The sequence below is a fragment of the Trichosurus vulpecula genome, chromosome 3 (genome assembly GCF_011100635.1).
Source record: "Trichosurus vulpecula isolate mTriVul1 chromosome 3, mTriVul1.pri, whole genome shotgun sequence".
Taxonomy (NCBI): domain Eukaryota; kingdom Metazoa; phylum Chordata; class Mammalia; order Diprotodontia; family Phalangeridae; genus Trichosurus; species Trichosurus vulpecula.
The window spans coordinates 134,309,139-134,326,990 of NC_050575.1; the positions used below are offsets into that span (position 1 = coordinate 134,309,139).

Sequence of the window (17,852 nt, forward strand, 5' to 3'; positions counted from 1 at the left end):
GCTATGACTGGGTAGGATTTATATCAGGAATACAGGACTGGATCAATATTAGGAAAAGTATCTTCATAATTGACCATATCAACAACGAAGCCAACAGAAATCATATGATGATCTCAATAGATGTAGAAAAAGCCTTTGACAAAATACAGCGCCCATTTCTATTAAAAACCCTAAAGAGCATAGCTAAACATTTGGAAAAATATTAACTGCTCATGGATAGGCCTGAGGAAATATAATAAAAATGACAGTTGTCCCTAAATTAATTTATTTATTTAGTGCAATACCAAAATACCAAAAATTACTTTATAGAGTTAACAAAAAACAGTAACAAATTTAATATGCAGAACAAAGGGAATCCATGACAACAAATATGAAGGAAGGTGGCCTAGCCATACCAGATCTCAAGCTGTAATAAACAAAACAATCTGGTACTCCCTAAGAAATAGAGTGATGGATCAATGGAATAGATTAGGTATACAATATACAGTAGTAAATGTCCATAGTAATCCAGAGTTTGATAAATACAAATATCTAAGCTTTGGGGACAAAAATTCATTATTTGATAAAAACTGCTGGGAAAACTGAAAAGCAGTTTGGCAAAAGCCAAGAATAGACCAAAATCTCACACACCAAGTACCAAGGTCAAAATGGGTACATGATTTAGACAGAAATAGTGATACCAAAAGCAAATTAAGGAAGCATGCAATAGTTTACTTTACTTATGGTTTGACTTGTAGGTCAAATAGGTGGGTAAGATAGGTGGATAAGGATAGATTTTTATGACCAAAAAAGAGAAAGAGAGCATTACAAGATGCAAAATGTATAATTTTGATTATACCAAATTTAAAAAGTTTTGCACAAACAAAATCAATGCAGCCAAGTTTAGAAAGAAAGTCAAAAACCAGAGCGGGGGAGGAGAATGTTATAAGTCTTTCTGATGAAGGCCTTATTTCTTAAATAAATAGATAACTGAGTCAAATTTAAAATACAAGTCATTTTCCAATTGGTAAATGGTCAAAGGATATGAATAGTCAGTTTTCAGAAGAAGAAATCAAACCATCTATAGCCATATTTTTAAAATGCTCTAACTCATTATTGATTAAAGAAATGCAAATTTAAACAAGTCTGAGGTACCACCTCAAACCTAAAGATTGGCTAATATGACTAAAGGAGGAAATGACAAATGTTGGAGGGGACTGGGACACTAAAGCGCTGTTGGTGGAGTTGTGAACTGATCCAACCATTCTGGAGAGCAATTTGGAACTAGGCCCAAAGGGCTATAAAATATGCATATCCTTTGACCCAGCAATATTGTTACGAGGGCTGTATCCAAAAGAGATCATAAAAATGGGAAAAGGACCCACATGTACAAAAACATTTATAGCAGTTCTTTTTGTGGTGGCCAAGAACTGGAAATCAAGGGGATGCCCATCAATTCAGGAATGGATGAACAAGTTGTGGTATGTGAATATAACGTAATACTATTTGCTATAAGACATGATGAACAGGAAGACTTCAGAAAAACCTGGATAGACTTAGATGAACCAATGCTGAATGAAGTGAGCACGACCAGGAGAACATTATACACAGTAACAGCCACAGTATGCAAGGACTAATTTTGATAGACTTAGCCCTTCTCATCAATGCAAGGACCTAAAATTTTTCCAAAGGACTCATGGTGGAAAATGCCATCCACATCCACAGAAAGAACTATAGAGTCAGAATGCAGAGTGAAGCAGACTATTTTCTCTTTTGTTTTGTTTGGTTTTGTTTTCTTTCTCATGGTTTCTCCCATTCATTACAATTCTATGCAACATGACTAATGGGAAAATGTGTTTAATAGGAATGTATGTGTAGAGCCCATATCAGATTGCATGCCATCCTGGGGAGGGAGAAGCATGGGAGGGGGAGAAAATTTAAAACTTATGGAAATGAATGTTGAAAACTGAAAATAAATTGATTTAAACAAAAAAGAAATAAATAATCTGGGAAATCTCGGGCTGAGCTAGGTTTATAGATAAATAATAAAATACATTTCTAGATACAGCCAATGTAAAAGTTCCTTTTGCTTGACTGTACAAGATTGGGGGAGATGTTTTTGTTTTATTTTATTCATTTCTTGCTGCTGTTCAGTCATTTCACTCATGTCCCTTCCTTCATGACCCATTTGAGGCTTTCTTGGCAAAGATACTGAAATGGTTGACCATTTTTCCTTCAGCTCATTTTAAAGAAGAGGAAACTGAGGCAAACAAGGTTAAGCGACTTGCCCAGGGTCACACTGCTAGTAAATGTATAAGGCTGGATTTGAACTCAGGTCTTCCTGACTCTAGGTCCAGGGATTTATCCACTCTGACACCCAATTGCCCCTTTTTCATTTCTTAAAACACAATAATATTCTATTACCTACATATACCATAGTTTGTTCAACCATTGCCCAAGTGATGGGTACCCCCTTTTAGTTTCAAGTTATTTCACAATTAAGAAAAAGAACAACTATAAGTATTTTCATACCTAGAGGTGCTTTTGTCTTTCATTGATCTCTTTGGGGTATAGGTCTAGTAGCATCACTAGATCAAAGGGTATGCACAGTTTAATAACTTTAAAAGCACAGTTCTAGATGTTTTCATAGGATGGTTATGCCAATTCACAACTCTATAAACATAGTGCATCAGTATGACTCTTAGCCAGCAGCCCTCCAAAGTTTGTCATTTTCTTTTCTTTTAACTTTGCCATTCTGACGGGTGTAAGGTGGACCTTAAGAGTTGCCTCAATTTATATTTTTCTAAATATTAGTAATTTGGAGCAGAAATTTTTATGTGGCTAGAGACTGCTGGAATTTTTTCCCTTAAGGGTTCCCTATTCATATCTTTCAACCATTTATCATTTGGAAGATATCTTTTGGTCTTATAAATCTGAAATAATTATTTATATATATATATATATATATATATATATATATATACACATTTATGAAATGAAACCTTTATCAGAAAAACTTGTGGCAAATATTTTTCCCAGTTAACTGCTTCCTTCTAAGGTTAGCTATATTAGATTTGTTAGTGCAAACACTTCTTAATTTAATGTAAAATTATCATTTGATCTTCTGTAATTCTCTATAGCAGAGGCTGGCAAATTACATTTAGAAACATGTGAAAAACAATCTTAGCTCGAAGCCCCCCAAAAAATACTCAGTGGGCAGGATTACTAGCGTGACAACCCATGGTACCATTATAAAAATTTAGAGAAAGCCCACCACATCACCTAAGTGGACACAGATGATATGGAGAAGAAAGAAGAGGGGATATTCAGGCAGAGCTTAGGGCTGAAGCTAGAACTTTGAGTCAGTTCCACTAAAATCTCCCCCTTGCTACCACCAAAGAACCACTCTAAAAAGAAATGCTTCAAACCAAGTTTGTCCTAATCCTAATGAGGAGAAATCCTCCTGAGCATAATAGATACTCCAGAGACAAATACCATAGCCCATTAAATTAGGACCATCCTCAAAGAATTAGCATTTATTTGAAAGGCAACTCCTCTGAACCACCAAGGAGATTTGCTGATGAAAAGGGTCGACTTGAACAAATTTTCAACTCTTCCCCTTCACTCTAACTCCATTTCTGATCCTTTTTCTGGCCCTTTTTACAATCATTGGGAATGTGCTTTTTGCCTTCAGAACAAGATGCCTGTGCTTTCTATCTCACTCATACAGCTGAATGATACCTTCCCAGGCATTTCTTCTATGTTCTGCATTTAGAGTCTGTTCAGAGACTGTGAGAGGCCTTCCAGGTAAGAAAACTCTGTTTAGGAGAGGGAACTGGCAAAGGAGAAGAGGTTATAGAAGAGGAAGTTCGATATTGAATGTTTCAAGGGGATATTAGATGTACCATCTTTCTGGCATTGTTCTTTGGTTTTGAGATTCTCTGCCCACCAAGGCTGATATCCCAGTTTTCTCACCTTGGCAGTGGGTATAGATAAATAATTTACATATAAGACCTATGTTATCTATTACCAGCACAGATACCTCAGGAACCACCATGAATTTGGGGTGACAGCCTACATGAAGGGAAGAATCCCTTAGATGCAAGAGCTAACTGCATGATTTTTACATGTATCTATACTTAGAAGTGGTGGCGGAGTGGATAGAGAGCTGGAATTGGAATTGGAAAGATGAGTTCAAATCCTGCCTCAGAAATGTATTAACTATGTGAACCTGGGTAAGTCACTTAACCATTCTCAAACAGTTTCCTTATCTATAAAAAAAAAAGGGAATAGTGCTTACATGATTGTTGTTTTGTTTGTCTTTCATTTTCAAAGACCATGACATCAGGAAAATGATGACATGACTTGCAGTTGACTTAGAATTGAGTGAGGGAGGGCTGTGCAAGACTCACTTTCTCCTCCAAAGCCATCTGGGTCCAGTGGCCTGATATTCATCAGGATGACTGGAGATGGCCCAGGATGCAGTGGGAGACCCTGGCCCTTTTAGGCTAAGGCTTTTTCAGGTTCTCATTTTGAGCGAGGTAATGCCCATTCAGTGAATAGGCTTCTTTAAGAAGTGAGTCAAGGGAGGGTCCCTTTAATTAGAAAAAAAGAAAAAAAAATAAAACTGGGAGGGGAAGACACTCAGGGTTGCTTTCAAAAGAGAAACAGTTACCATTCACATTCACTCTGAGCCAAGAGGGCTCACCTGATAGGGTTGTTGCATCCAATAAGAAAAAAAATGTAAATGGCTCTGAAAACTTTAAAGTACCACGCAAATTGTTATTAGTATGATGAAATTGGTTTGGCATAGAATGACCATCTCCTTGACCATTCCTAGCTTTAGGCCAAGTGAGAAAATAGTTCTATGTGGTGAGAGAGCTGGTCTCTTAGCATTATTCAGGAAAAATACACACATTTCTTACGGAGATATGATGATTATCTGGCAAAGGATCATTGACCAGAAACCCTTCATAATGGAGTTCCAGATATCAAAAATCTGAAGAGGTGACTTATTTATTTACAAATTGAGTCACCTAGTTCAGGGGGTGTATCAGTGTACCAGTGTGTAAAGATATGACCTGGCAGTCTGACACAGTCCTCCCTAAATAGAAATACAAAAGACATTATATGCAAAACTTCCATTTCCTTTCCTTCCTTTGATATTTATCAAAACCACCTTAGCTTTGCCCATCCTCTGAGGACAACTGAGCACGAAAACTGAGGGAAGCTATTACATGGATAAATATTCTCTAGAACCAAGGAAAGCAAAGATTTCAGGGGAGGATAAATAGATGGTAGAAGCTGCAGGTAAGGGTAATGAAGATGAAGTGTGAAACTTAATAATAAGACATTAGTAGTGAAGTCCCTGAAATGAAAAGAAAAAAATGGACTTCTTCACTAGATTCTGTTTCCCTCAGCATGCCCTATTCCCAAAAAAATATCTTAGCAACATTGATTACTGAACTCTCACTTCTCAATGTGGTCACATCCCAGCTATGATAGCATATGTGGTGGTCGGAGTGAGAGATACCTGGACCCCCAATATCTTATGTTAGCAGGGACTCCCCTGATACTGGAGCATTTCCAGAAAATGGTGACCAGGATAGCAAGGTGACTTGGAGTCATGCCATAAGAGGATAACTTATACTATCTGGGAATATTTACACTGGAAAATAGAAAACTTTGAGGAAGTTGGGAGAATATAACTGCTATAGAGTATTGAAAGAATGGTCATATGACTTCACTCTAGACAGCTGAACTAGGAGTAATTGGTGAGAGTCACAAAGAAGCATATTTTTATGAAATATGAGGAGGGAATTCTAAGAAATAAAGCTGTTCAAAAGTTTAATGAGGTAACTCAGGAAGTAGTGAATCTTCCATCACTGAATGTCTTTAAGAACTAATTAAGGATTTCACAGAGAAGAGTCCCAGTAATGTATGGATTTCCATGAGACAAGCTCTGAGGTTGTTCCCATCTATGGGATTCCACAGTCCTATGACTTTGTTTTGCTCTGAGCTACCTCTCTTCATAGCAAAGACAAGAAAAGTTAAGGCTTTACTTTCCTGGACCCTTTGGAACCCTAAATACAATCAAACCACTCTCAGGTTGGGAGAAGTAAGAAGTCTGGAGGGGGGAACAGAAAAAACAGAAACTAGTAGAGAGCATATCTATGGTAGTGTCAGAGTCAGAACCCAAGAATTCTAAATCCCAATTATTTTACCTACAAATATCCCATGCTATTTATCTACCAAGAAGTATCATATTTTAAAATGTGGTGAGGAGTCATGATAGTCAACTCTAATTAGGTAGTAATAGTTAGGGGTGTTACCAGGCTTACTCTGAAATTTAGAATATTTATCAAGAAAGGAAATTTCTTTCAAGTCCTCACAAATCATAGATATCCTAGAGGATATTCTTGTAACAGATAAAATTGGATTATGATAAGCAGCAACCACTTGAAAGGAAATACAGGTGAATTCAGCTGGAATAACCACCAGTCCCAATAAGTGGCATGTTCATAATAGACCATTCAAAACTCATAAACAAATTTTACTACAGAAATTCACTTGTAAGTCAGGGGTTTGGAATCTGGACCTGATTTCCTCCATAGAAACAGTATTATAATCAATGTATGGAAACTTAGGTTCCCATACCTAACTTCAAAAGTTTATTTTAAAATGATACACTTGACATGAGAAATGGTAGAAAACACTGTTAAAACAGTCAGTAAAACTGAATAACTCCCTAAATTTGACCCAAAAAAATCTGCTTTCACTTGAATGCTGGTGCTGAAAGAAATGCATTAAATTAGAAAAGTAGAGAGAAAAGTGAATGGAGCTTCAGAGGGAATTTTCTTAGAACTATCAAGGGATTTCAAATAAGATGACCTTGGTTTTTCTTTTATCCAATTTTATTTCAAAATGCAATTGCTTTCCTTTTCTTTAATATTAATGAAACATCTGTGATTCATAACCTTCTTGGCCAAGATTTTGGGCTTTACAAATAAAATTAGCATCAAGAAAGGGAGGGAAGTAAATAGAAATGGAGAAACAATAGAGAAGAAAAGATATTTTCCATACAGAGTTGGAAGAAAGTTGGACAAGGAAACAAAGAAGAGGGGTCCAAAAAAGAAATGGGTCTATATGAGGGAAAGACACTGCAGTGAAATAACCTGACCTTTGATAGTATCAGATGAAGAAAAGGGAGGCTGATGATCTTCCTTATTGGATTAGAGAGAAAACTATAGGGATGAGATGTGGGTCAGACAGCTTTCCACATAGATAATCAGACCATGCAGTGGACCCATAACAGTTTCCTTGCAATTTTGTGTGAGCATGTCTATCATCAGCAGCAGTGCAGGTGAGGGAGGAGAGAGAGCAGAGAGCAGCCAGAAATTTGATGTGTGATGTATTTGTGAGGCTGCTGTTTGCTACTCTGGGGAATGAGTGCATAGCACCTTAGAGATTAAAAAGCATTTTCACATCTATCATCTCATTAGAGCTTTAGGAAAACAAGGAATTCATGTATATCCCAGGCATCAACACCAACAAGTAAATCTTGAATGAAAGCTATCACTCTTCCCAATTGCGTGGATTAATAAGAAGTCACCCATGAAAATCAAGTCATAAATGTTTCTTTCCACAGTAGAATGATCTACAGTATTGTACAACAGAATATTGTGGATGGGGTTCTATGACCCCTAATATGGCCATAAACAGCAGGGAGACAATAACCTCAGCAACCCATGACCTGGTGTGGGGCACTTGAGAGCTTAAGAGGCAGTTCTCCAAAGCAATTTTAGTTCTTGACAATTCTCATTCCACAGTTCTTTGCCATTAATGTATTATTAATTGTTCATTATTTGGCCATTTAATGTTCTTTACAAGCTAGAACAATTTAAAATATCAAATTGAGGTATATCTTATGCATCTTTCCTTTTGTCTCTTGAATTAAGTAATTTGTGCCTCTAACATATGTTTTTACTTATGGGAATATTGAGGCTTAAATCTGACAGTCCAATTTGAAATGTTTGTATTAATATAAATTATATAGTTGAAAGAAATTCATCTCTACTAAAAAAAGTGAAGGTATTGGGTGCGAGCAAAGTGAAGTTAAAGTTAATTGAAAGTGAATTTAGAATAGAGTTAAAAGCTAGTTTTTGATTTTTTGATTTTGGGTTTTTTGTTGTGATTTTTTTTTCATTTCTAACTATATTCTAATTAACCTGGTTCTGTGACTTAGCTTAATGGGAGAGGTGCTCAGGGGCTGCAAAAGGGAGTGTGCCAATTTTCTAAAACAGAAGAGAGAGACTGCAGGGTTGTGATGGTAAATATTTAACAACTGGCTCTTTAGGGGGTTGGGGGAGAAGATATACACAGGACCCACTTTAACGTTTTACCTGCATTGTCATTTTCTCCATTACCTTCTAGACAATAAACTGTGTGATAAATAAAGCCACGATTTGTAGTATTTGCTGATTTCTGAGGTCTCACATTGAATAATTAACAATTGGCTCTCAAGCTGGCTTCAGCCTCTATCCTTCACCCTGTAGAGTATTTAAACTACATATCAGTAAGTTTGACTTTAATTCTGGATAAAATTCTAGAAAATTTTCTTAAAGAGAAGGCATATGAACATTTAGAAAGGATATGCTAATCATAATTGCTGCATAACTTCATCAAAAGCAAATAATCCTAAATTAACCTTCTTTGCTTTTTGGAAAGAGTAAGTAGCCCAGGCAAATGTTCTATACAAAATACACTGAGACTTCAAAAAGGGTTTTGACAAAGTCTGTCATGAAATCCTTCTGAACACATTAAAGAGATGTGAACTAATTGATAGCACAGTAAGATGGCTATAGAAATAGTTGAAAGCATGAACCAAACTGATAGCTTGATGGTACTGATATTAAGACTATTAGGAGGGGATTCTTGAATGGAGTGGCTCGTGAGTCTGTCCTTGGACTAGGCTATGCAAAACAAGTTATCAATGATTTGTGTGAAGACATAGATAGAATCCTTGTAAAATTTGCTAAATACACAGGATAAAAAGTAAAATTAATATTTTGACTGGCAAAATTGGGATACAAACAGATTTTGGCAGGCTAAAATGATGTGTTGATTCTAATAAGATGACATTTAATAGGAAATCTAGTCTATATTTGGTTCAAAAAATTAACTTCTCAAGTACAGTGTGGGGGGAAAGTATGGCTATACAACAGTTTATGTAGGGGGAAAAATCTGGAAGTTTTGATAAGGACAAATTCACAATGCATCAGTAGCATTATATTGCAGTCAAAAAAATTCATGCTTTTTGAGGCTATATTAAGAAAGCCACTATAACCAGGATGAGGGTATCTATATACTACTACCTGTTACTCTTGGAAGCAATATCTGAAGTATTGTGTTTGGTCTTGGGTGCCACTTTGTAGAAAGGCCACTGTCACCCCAGTGTAGAGGACAACCAAGATGGAGAGGGACGATAATCTTATGCCAAGAGGGTCATTGCCTAAGAAGCAAAGATGATCATAACAGGGTGCCTGTCTACTTCTGTTTTACTTTGCCTAGAATCTGAAAGGTTTTCTCTGATGGCCAGAAATTTTCATTTTTTTCCCAACTGGTTTCCTTTACCTGAACTTTACTGTAGCTCCCTTTCTTGGTTGAATCCTGTCTATACTATTGTACTACACCAGATAGTGTCAACTTCTCATCCAGTTAATTACTTCTTTCAGAGTTTTGATAAAAGAGATTTCATCTGGAGAATCATAAATGACAGGTATTTAATAAAATAACAAGAGAAGAAGAGAGAAGAAGAAAGCAGAGAAAGGGAGAGAAGGAAGAGAAAAATAAACAGAAGGAAATGGAAAAAGAGGGAAGAAAAAGGGGAAGAAAGGAGAGAATGTCATAGAAGCTAATTACAGAACAGGATATGCATATAAATAAGAGGATAACAATACCAACTCTTGCTCCTAAATAGGGTACAAGAAAAAAACAAATATGATACCCATCATGTCAAAAAGTTCTTACTGATTCATTTTTCATCAAGCAAAGGCACTAATATCCATAGCCTAAGTATGTGACTTAGCCCCTCCCCTAGAAAGCCTCCAAAGGTTAAGTTGCATCTTTAAAACTACACCACGATAGTACTACCGGAAAAGCATAAGCATACATTGATGTAGTTATTTCTACTAACTGTCCAATAAAATCATAAGTTAAGGCATCTCCATTTATAGATGAGGAAACTTAGGTAAAGAGATGATAAGTGTTTTTGATTATTTCCCATTTAACTTATATATGTCTCGTTTATACTTAGTTGTTTGCATGTTATCTCCCTCATTAGACTCTGAGCTCCTTCAGAACAGGCACTGCCTTTTATCTTTCTTTGTATCCCCAGCATACAGCATAGTGTCTGGCATATAGTTGGCACTTAATAAATGTATATTGACTGACTAATTTGCCCGAGGTCACATAGGTAAAAAGTAGCAGGGGCACATTTGAACCTATATCCCCTCACTCCAAGTGCAATGCTCTTTCCACTAAACCATATCACAGGATAGTTTTGTGCACACTGTCATAGGCTCAGCACTGACTTTTTGATAGTTTGCCAAAGGGAATTTCCCTCCTTCATCAGATGACTGATTGCCTCAAGTCAGAGCAAGTTTTCCAGTAACAAAGGTTAACATCTGTTGAAAACACATCTAGTGAGACCTTACGTCCTAAATCACACAAATCCAGCATAGTCAGTGTTTGTTTCCACCAGTCTTGGAATGTGAGTAAAGAGAGCAGGGCAGGCTCAGGCATTAGAAATCGTACTACAAGTGGAGACATGGGTGGAGCTGTCATTGGAACCTACATGGGACTCCCTCTCACTCAGTGATGGATTCTATCATACATTCCACCACCTCTTATAATTCTTTCAGATATACTTCCAGCTTATCTAGGATTATACAAAAAGCAGTTTAAATGATACAGTTATTATTGACATACAACCCACTGTCCCCACCCAACCACTACCATAATCCTACGCTGAGGAAAAGTAGAGGTCTCCAAAATATTGGTTCTGACATTCAGCAAACTGAGGTCAAAGAATTCAACCACTGATTCATTCATTCAAGAATCATTAATTCTGCAACAACGGAACAATAGGAATTGGAAAACAACAGTTTTTGTTTTCTACTGTGTATGTGTGTGGAAATAGGTTCTTTTTTGGTGCTTAAATTAAGAATGAAAAATGATATCTTAAAAAAACAAAAAGTATGCATCTATTATGTGCAGAATATTGTATTAGATACCAAGGACATACAAGGTTTAGTCATTACCTTCAGGAAGCTAATACTCAATAGGCAGTTAAGACACCAATATAGATAGCTCTAATGTGCAATTTTATATGGTAGGTATATCTTGGAGCTGCAAAACAAAATAGGATATGAGTAAATAGTGGGAATGTGATGATAAATATTTAACTACCAGTACTCTGGAAATATATACATATATATACATATATGCACATATATAATGTATATACACACATATATGTAAGACAATCTTTTAAGTTTCATCTGCCATATTAACATTTTCTCGATCACTTTGTTAAGACAATCAACAAAACAATAAATAAAGCCCTAATGTGTGGCATTTATACAATATTCTAAGTATAAATGTTAACACTGAAAATTTAACAATCAGGTCTCATGAACCAATTTGAGCTGTCTCTAGTACACCCCTGACAAAGAAGGAAGGTTATTAGCAATCACAGGTAACAAAGAAGGCCTCATTGACTAAATAGTATTTGAGTTGATATTTAAAGGATAGGTTGGGCTTCCACATCCAAAAGCAGAGGAAAGAGAGAATAGATCATTAAATACTAGTTTCCCATTGGTGTTCTATGGATCAACACATTTGGACAACTTGCCTGTGCAGCTTCAAATGAAATAGACAGACCCAAAGGGACACATGCACAATGTCCTCTACTGGTACCTTACCACAGATAAGATGTGCCAATTGAACATATAGATAGAAACAAAAGGATATTAACCAAAAGACCCAAATTGCCATGATCATCATTCCCTTTGGTTCTAATGGACCGCTCCCTAATCTTTTCTTCTACTCCCCGTCATTTTCTGACTGCCTGAGAGGAGGAATATGTTCAGGCACCAGTAATATCTCTTCCTCTGCACTATGCTATGATACCCTTCAATATATAAGATCTACATCTCAGAATATTGTCTAATACTTAGAACAGTACAACAACAAAATGGCTTCCTTGTGAGAGAGTGCACTATTTATCACTAAATGTTCCATGAACACTGATCAGAACACTGTTGTTACTAGGTGGGAAGCTGGACTAGATAACCTCGCAAAACTATAATTCTATATGTTATATCCCCATATTGAGCATATGTTGGCTCCTTTCCAAAGACAGAACATACTCAGCCAGACCTGGGTGACAGAATTCCTCCTCCTAGAACTTTCTGATGACCCTCAGATTCAGTTGCTATTCTTTGTATTATTCCTGGGGTCTATTACACAACCCTCTCTAAGGAAATCTCATGTCAACTAAGGATCTCTGTGAAAGGTCAGGAGTAACAGTTGGACTGGAAGCAGTCAAATGTCAAAATGAATTGGACATGTCACAGAGCAAGTACGATAAACAATAGATTCATATAGTGAAATGACTAACAATAATTGGACATGTCACAGAGCAAGTATGATAAACAACAGATTCATATAGTGAAATGACTAACAATAAATTTTAACAGGAGACAGAATCTGATATAGAGGGAGTTATCTTTCCCAGGCAACACTCAGATATTATTGAAGTTCCTAGGATGTGACTAGCAGTCTCTCCATTTGGCCACTCCAACCTTTCCCCATGCAAAGTAGATTCTGCTTCCCAACAAAGAAAACTCAGGAAGGATGTATCACTGATACCCAAATAAGAAGTTCTTCCATGTGGTTGAACACCTTTTTCATTTCATATGGAGGTCCAAAGGTGTTAAGTGATTTGCCCGAGGTCCCATACTGTTCATGCTGCCCTTCAATACTAGCAAAGAGGAAAGTTTCTTTGCATATGGTGAAAGCCTAAAGTGAGTGCTAAGTCTCGATGTAGGATTGTTAACCACCTCAGAGATACTATCTCTCAGTGCTTAAGGTTTCCCTTGAGAGTGCCTCATTGTTCGTCACAATGTACTGACTGAACCAATAATTCTTTGCTTTTTGTTGTTTTCCTAAATGCTGCTTATTCCTCCCCAGGAAAAACAAAGGGGAGAGGGAGGGGGAGAGAGAGAGACAGACAGATTGAGAGAGAGACAGAGAGAGAGATCATATATGCATGCATGCATGCATGTGTATATAACAGGATTTAGTCAAATGGCTAAATCTGAATTTCTGATACTTGCTGAAAAACCATCAGCATAATCAGAGAATGAGATCAACCTAGTTCAAAAGTCATTCAAGTAAAGATAACCTCAAAAGCTTTAGTTGACTATCTGCTCAAAATGGGACTAGTATGATATAAATATAGAAAACAAAAAGTTTGTACAATATTTTGTCATTTTAGTCTAAAAGCAGTGAACTTTCTGATGGTCAGACAACATATGAAGGATTATACTGGGTTCTTAACCCCAAATTTTGAGTGGAACATTAACAAAATGGAACATATGTGTAGAAAGGAGAACAGAAATGGGAAAGACCTAGACAGTATATCCTATTTATAAAGGGAAAAGATAAGGTGGTATTTAGCCAGGAACAGAGAGGTTTAGAAAGTTGATGAAATCTGTCTACAAAATTTTTGAAGTTTTTTTATGTAGCAGAAGGGTGAGATTTTATTCTATGTAGAGCCAAAGAACAAATGGAACATCAACAGTGGGAAAGTATAGAGTGAGAGGTTTCATTTCATTATATGGAAACATTTTTTAACAATTGGAGATGCACAACAATAGAATCACTTCTTCATTGCATGATATAATAAATATCATTGCAAATATCATATTCACTGGGCACTAATCAGAACATTTGTTGTTGGTTGGGTGGGAGATTGCAACCAGGTAACATCTAACAATATTAGATCATATAATTCTACAGGATATATCCCCACATCAACTACCTGTTGGGTCTTTTCTAAAGAAACAGAAGGAACATGAGCCAGGCCAACCAGACCTGGGTGACAGAATTTCTTCTTTTGGGGCTCTCTGATGACCCTCAGACTGAGGTGCTGCTCTTTGTATTGTTCCTGGGGGTCTACCTGGCTACTGTGCTTGGGAGCTTACTCCTCATCTACCTGGTTCTGACTGACCCACAACTCCATACACCCATGTACTTTTTCCTGACCAACTTGTCTACAGCTGACCTCTTCTTCTCAACTAACATAGTTCCCCAAGCTATAGTTCACATGATGACCAGGAGGAAAGTCATTTCTTTTATGGGATGTGCAACTCAGATTTTTCTCTTCCTCATTTTTGGGTCTACACAGTGTGCCCTGCTAGCTGTGATGTCCTATGACCGGTACTTAGCAATCTGTGACCCCATGCACTACCCAAGCATCATGACATGGAAGGTATGTGGTCATTTGGCCTTGGGATGCTGGGTCAGTGGACTGGTAGCATCCTTGGTGGATACTACATTTACATTACGACTCCCCTATCAAGGAGACAATAAGATTGCTCATTTCTTTTGTGAGGCCCCAGCCCTCCTACCTTTGGCATCTGCAGACACTCACCAAGCAGAGACAGCCATTTTCCTCATGGGTGTGGTGATTCTTCTCGCACCCGTGTCCCTTATCCTAGTCTCCTATGGCTCTATCATAGTGACTGTTGTCAGGATGAAGACAACCTCAGGGAGACTCAAGGCATTCTCCACCTGTGGCTCCCACCTTCTTGTGGTCATCCTTTTTTATGGAACAGGAATAATCTCCTACATGATACCTAAGTCCTCCAAGAGTGAGGGGAAGCTAATATCTGTTTTTTATGCAGTGATAAACCCTATGCTTAACCCACTTATCTACAGCCTGCGGAACAAGGATGTGAAGAGGGCACTTAGAAATGCAGTCAACAGGGGGAAACCCCACATACCTTGAACCTCAAAATATGTTTACATTTGGCTACATCTCTGACCTCCAAGACTCCCTGGGAAGAAATCACCTTTCCCTCATAACTGGTGGTATAAAATTTATGTTTATATTGTTCTCAAATAATATAAAAAAATGTTTGTATATTATACACCCTTAATATATCTTCATTTGCAGGGAGATGTGTGGGATGACGCATCTATTACTCTGGAGATTTGGGTGGGATATGCCAGTATGGAGGACTCAAAGCTGTCTTATTATTGTGAAGTCTTTAACCTCCTGGAAATTCTGCACAGGACTCTGGAGAACAGAGCCATGTGTGATATAAGGATCCTTGGGCATAGGAGATGCAGGCCTTTGGGAAACTAATGGAGAGAGGCACATAAGGACATTCTCACTGTCTATATCTATATGTAGATGGATAGAGGTATCAAAAATGCACATATACATACACATATATAATTTAAATGGAGAGATTACCATCTACTAACAAAATCACAAATGTATAGATGCATACATATGCATATATATATACATATATACTCATGTTATAAATATATATGTATGTGTATATGTATGTATATATGTATATGTATACATACATATTATATATATACATATATATAGTAATGAGATGGTAATCTTATTGAGGAAATTATTTCTACCTATAAAGATAAGCAACTCTCCTTATTTCTTAGAAAATAAGTTGTCTACAAATCTGAGGGATTAAGTGATTTGCCTGGAGTCAAAAGATAGTATATAACAGGGTATATACCAGGTCTTCCTGACTCCAAGAGCTTCTCCATTAGGTAGTACCACTTCCTCTAATTGTATCTTGGACTACCATTAATAGAAATAAAGTGTTCAAAATAGTAACAGTACACCTTGTATTCTGTGTTCTGCATTGAATTAAACAGTTGAAGAACATTATTAATATGGGAGATGTCCAGGGATGAGTGGCAGGTGATGAGAGAACTTGAAAACTTGGCACATGAAAATTAGTTAAAATAATCCAGGCATCTCAAAGTTGGAAGAGATCTCAGAGGTCTTCTGATTCAATCTGTAGCTAAAATGGAATGCCCTGTAGAGCATCTTTCAGAAGCTGTTAACCACTATGTGAAAACCACTAGTGACAGAGAACTCCTCACCTCCTAATACAATATATTCAATTTCCAAACAGGTCTAGTTATTCAGAATTTCATGGATTTTTTTCTTACACTCAAGTAAAGTCAAGTGAACAAGTATTTATTAAGCTGTTACAATGTGCCAGGCACTGTAGTAAGTACTAGGGATAGCAAGAAAAAAAATCAAAAAACATCCCTGCTCTCAAGCAGCTTATAGTCTAAAGGGGAGGAACAATACGCAAAGAACTATGGTTGGTAGGACTAATGCTATGTAGGAACTGTGTTGCTCTATGAGCCTAATGTTCCTCTTCTCCCTAGAGACTGATGTAGATTAGTTTTGTTATGCTTGGATCCTGAGGGTAGAACCAAAAATAACAGGTGAAAATTGCAAACTTATACTTCATGTCAAAAATAACTTCCTAATGATTAAAGCTTTGAAAATGTGAAATGGGCTGCTTTGGGAAGTAGTGGCTTCTCTTTCACTGGGGATTTTCAAACCAAGGCTGGAGGATTACTTTGATGGTATGCTTTTTAGCATAGCCTTCTTAAAGTGTGGGTTGGTGTTATATTAATGGGAATGGGAAGACCTTTTCTGTACATTAATAGGCCTGTGTGACCTGCTTGAGTGACATGGAAGCCTGAATTACATGAGTCTGAGTCACATGGAGCCTATGGTAGGAGGAGCTTGCTGAAGGTGTAGAGCAGGAAGGGTGGAACAGAAAGCGAGTGAGTTGGAGCTGGGAGAGAGGCAGAGAGCAGAGCAGCTAGTGTGAGTGAGAAAGGGAGTGATTTTGCTTAAGGGAGCTTGTTTGTGGGGAGGCCTGAAAGAGGGAAGGCTTGGGGATGGCAGTGCCCCCTGCATTGATAATGTTTATAGTTTTCTTTATTACTGTGATGGATCTAGCTTTCTGGTGTTTGAATAAATGTCTTGATTTCATCTTTGAGCTAGAGAGTCTGTTACATCTTGCAATTCAAACCTGTAAATATGCTGGCATATTCATAGCAGCTGCTGTGGGTATCGCATTGGTGATATAGTTGGATTGGAAGGCCCCTGAATTCTCTTCAAATTCTTAGATATGGCAAACCTATGAACATGTCCCAAATGGAACTCTACCTAGCTTCCCTCCTACCTTCGCTCTTGAAATCTATGACTCCTACACACTAGGCTACACCCAACAATAACATCTAATATTTGTGTTATTCTGAAGATTTACAAAGGGCTATCTTCACAACAATCTTGTAAGTTGGGTATAAAAGTATATTACCTCCACTTTACAGTTGTGGAAACAAAGATACTAAGTAACAATGAGAAGTAAAGCTGGAAAGTTTATTTGGAGCTAGATTGTGTGGCAGGCCAGGCTGAATATACATTTGTATGAGAAGCCACTCAGAGTTTTGGAACAGTGGAGTAACACAGAGAGACCAATGCATTTTAGAAAATAATTTTCACATCCATGTGAAAGATTAGTTGGAGAGAGGAGCAGCTAAAAGTAGGGTGATCAAAAGGGAGGCTGTTAAAGAAGACCAATAACAGAGTTAAGAGAGCTTGTACCAGAGATTTGGTAGTATGAATAGAGAGAAGACAGTGACTCAAGAGATTTTATCAAGGTGTAATTAACTGGACTTGGCAACAGATTTGGATAAGAGGAGAGAGGGAAAAAGAAGAGCTAAAGATAACTGTT

The 17,852-nt window shown here is 37.2% G+C and overlaps 1 protein-coding gene across 1 annotated transcript; it reads left to right on the plus strand.

Moving 5' to 3' along the window:
- Positions 1-14,119: 14,119 nt before the first annotated feature.
- LOC118842241 (olfactory receptor 2D2-like) lies at positions 14,120-15,055 on the plus strand. Its single transcript, XM_036749838.1, has one exon. It carries the CDS (start codon positions 14,120-14,122, stop codon positions 15,053-15,055), a length of 936 nt encoding a protein of 311 aa, XP_036605733.1.
- Positions 15,056-17,852: the final 2,797 nt, after the last annotated feature.